Here is a 3,041-nt window from a genome sequence, read left to right as displayed (position 1 = left end):
ACGCGAATACAGGGCTGAGACACAGCCCGCTCAGCCCCGCCCTCACTGGCCATCGTGGGCCGGGCGTGCCCTCTGCGTGGCCAGGGTGGCGGCTGAGACCAGCCAGTCAATGCCCAGAGGCTGACCTGGCCCATCCTCATGCGAGTGTCCAAGGGCGGCCCAGCCACGGATAGATTGCGGGGACTTCAGTCCTGGCTGGTGCTCAGTGGTCAGAGCGTCGGCCTGCGGACTGAAGGGTCCCGGGTTCGATTCCCGTCAAGGACACGGACCTCGGTTGCAGCCTCCACAGCCCAGGCCCTGGTTGGGGTGCGTGCAGGGGGGCAACCAATCGACATGTTTCTCTCACATGGATGCTTCTCTCTGTCTCTCCCCTCCCTCCCACTCTCCCTAAAAACCAATAGAAAAATATCCTCGGCTGAGGATTCACAAACAGAAACCAAACCAAAGGAGAAAGTGGGGAACTTAAAACAGCAGAAATGTGCTGTCTTTCTTGGGGGGCAGCTCAAGGGCTGGTTCCCTCTGGGAACCTGAAGCCGTTTTGTCTGGGAGGAGAAATTTCCAAACCAGGTCACATGACAGGCTCCAGGCTCCATGAAACAAAGGTTAATGCACCACAGCCCTCTAGATACCCCTGGGCACTGCCCTGCCTGCAGCCCCCAGCCCCCCGGGCACTGCCGGCCCACCCCACAGGCTGCCGTCTGGCCGGCTGGTGGCCACGGCCATTGGTGAAGCGAGAGACCGGGGAGTTCTGTGAGCCTGAGAGGTGCTGCTCCTTCCTGGCCTGGGTGAGCTGACGGCCGGGGGTGGGGGGGTAGGGGCAGGCAGTGTTAGCAAGGCCAGGGGCTTATGCAAAGTTACACGCCTTCCGTGGAGCACTGTCAGCCACAGGGTGACGGACGCCTCGAGCTGCTTGTGCCTGCGCCCTGGGCGTGGGTTCCCACCGCCGTGAGCCCAGGAGCTTCATGCCGACGCCCAGTGGAGGGGAGGAGGGAGCAGAGTCGGACGCTGGCAGGACCGGAGGGTGGGCCTCAGGGCGGGGTGAGTGGCAGATTTGGAAAGTGCCCCCCAAGACCAGTTCCCCAGGCGCTCGACCAGGTGGTGGTCGTCACGTGTCTCTCACACCCAGGCCCAGCGCAGGGCCTCTGGAGACGATGCCCGGGGACACCGAGAAGCTGCTTGGGGCTGACGGCCAGCGAGGCGACGGCAGCCCTGGCCCCAGATCCAAGCGCTGCAGGCCGGCACCCCAGTCAGAACCCACTGCTCTTAGGAGACGTGGGAACCTTGGAGTAGATCCCGGCAGGAAGTAACAGATATGATTTACTATCACAGCCACTGAATAGAGAATGAGGGTTTCTGTTACATTGTGGTTCCTAAAAGTTGCCATGAATCTCTCTAAGTGGGTTTCAATTTTTGAGAACTAAATCATATGCAACTCAACCGTTTCTGTTACTGAGTGAGAAAAACTGCTTTGGAACAGTGTGCACTAAGATTGGGGACACTCACACACGCACACGCACACGCACGCGCACACGCACGCACGCATGCACACGAGCACACACACGAATGCACACACACGCACGCATGCACACGAGCGCACACACGAATGCACACACACGCACGCGCACACACGAGCACACTGCGCACACACATGCACGCGCGCGCGCACGAGCACACGCACGCACACTGCACACATGCACACACGAGCACTCACGCGCACACGAGCACACACACACACTGCACACACTCGCACAGCAAGAGTCAGACTCACACACAAGCCCTGCGTCCCGGTGGAAAGTGTGCCAACAACACAGACACGGCTCCACGAGGAGGAGACCCGGCCATGCGGAGCCGTGAGCAGAGGGGCAGAACCCTCCCCGAGACGATCTGCTGCCGCCGCTGCAGACAGGCCGGTTCCATCGCTGCTGCCTCAGGGGAATCGAATGCAGGTGCCACCAGGCTCGCTGAGACGGGCACACTGGTTCCCACGGACAGAGCTTCTGCCCCAGCCTCCCACGGTCCATGGTGCGCATGCACACACACACAGGTCCATGCACATACACTCATGCATGTACACACACTGCGTGCACGTGCAGTCATGCACGCACATAGGCACACATGTGTGCACCCATGCATGGGCACACACAGACTTGTGCCTGTTCACAGTCTGTTTTTCTGTGAAGCAAAGGGCGCCCCTACGGCAAGTGAGTCAGAGAGACGTGGTAGCTTCACCTTGTTTCACATCATGAATCACAGAGAAGCTAAATCTGATGATGTTGGAGGCGGCCCAGACATGCCAGTCCCTGCATGAGGCACGGGTGCTCGGGAACGAACTCGCCTGCAAACACGGCCAGAGGTTGTGGCAAATAAAGGTGCTGGCACGTGGGGAATAGGCGCGGGGGGGGAGGGGTGTCCATTCAGAAACTAACTAAGGGTGCCAGCTCTTCACAGAGCAGCACCGGGGTGCGTCCGGGTGAAACCCTCACCTGCCAGACTGGATGCCCAGGCCGCCTCTTCCCAGCATGGAAAGGGGAATGCGCGAGCCCCTCACCCAGGCCAGGGCTGGGCCACCTCCCTCCCTGTCCCCACCTCCCTCTGTGGGGGTGGAGCCGAAGCCGCAGCCTCAGGGGACCCCCCCCAACCCGCTCCAGGCCTGGCACGGGCTGTGTCTCCCTGTCTCCCCCGGCAGATGCCCACCTGTGGACACCTGAGCCCGGGTCTGGGGCTGCCGGTGGGACCAGGTGGAGAGGGTCATCTCCCTCCACAGAGGGAAGCCCCCCCGGCCCCCCGCCCCCGTGGCGTCCTGAAGGCCCCATCATTCCCAGGCAGCAGGCAGCCCAGGCCTCGGGCCTCAGGCGAGGGGGCAGGCGTGGCGAGTCCTCTAATCGCCACTAAGCAAGGCTTTGCTGATGACAGCGTTTGCGGGGTCTGCGCACACCTGGCAGCGGCGGCTGGACACCATGAGCCTCCGCGAGGAGCAGGTGCGGCGGTACCTGGACCAGAACCCCGGCTTTGCGGACCGGTACTTCGGGAAGACGCTGAGC

At 62.1% G+C, this 3,041-nt stretch overlaps 1 protein-coding gene across 1 annotated transcript in view; it reads left to right on the top strand.

Moving 5' to 3' along the window:
- Window positions 1-2,916: 2,916 nt before the first annotated feature.
- PDE6B (phosphodiesterase 6B) overlaps window positions 2,917-3,041 on the top strand; it is a 19,875-nt gene continuing 19,750 nt past the window's right edge. Inside the window, exon 1 of the mRNA XM_015568929.1 lies at window positions 2,917-3,039. Coding sequence (XP_015424415.1) covers window positions 2,958-3,039 — 82 coding nt within the window. The 5' untranslated portion in view covers window positions 2,917-2,957. The remainder of the gene's footprint in view (window positions 3,040-3,041) is intronic.

This window comes from Myotis davidii, unplaced genomic scaffold, assembly GCF_000327345.1.
Source record: "Myotis davidii unplaced genomic scaffold, ASM32734v1 scaffold665, whole genome shotgun sequence".
Lineage (NCBI taxonomy): Eukaryota > Metazoa > Chordata > Mammalia > Chiroptera > Vespertilionidae > Myotis > Myotis davidii.
The sequence above is the reverse complement of the archived record's forward strand: the minus strand, read 5'-3'. Positions and strand labels throughout refer to the sequence as shown.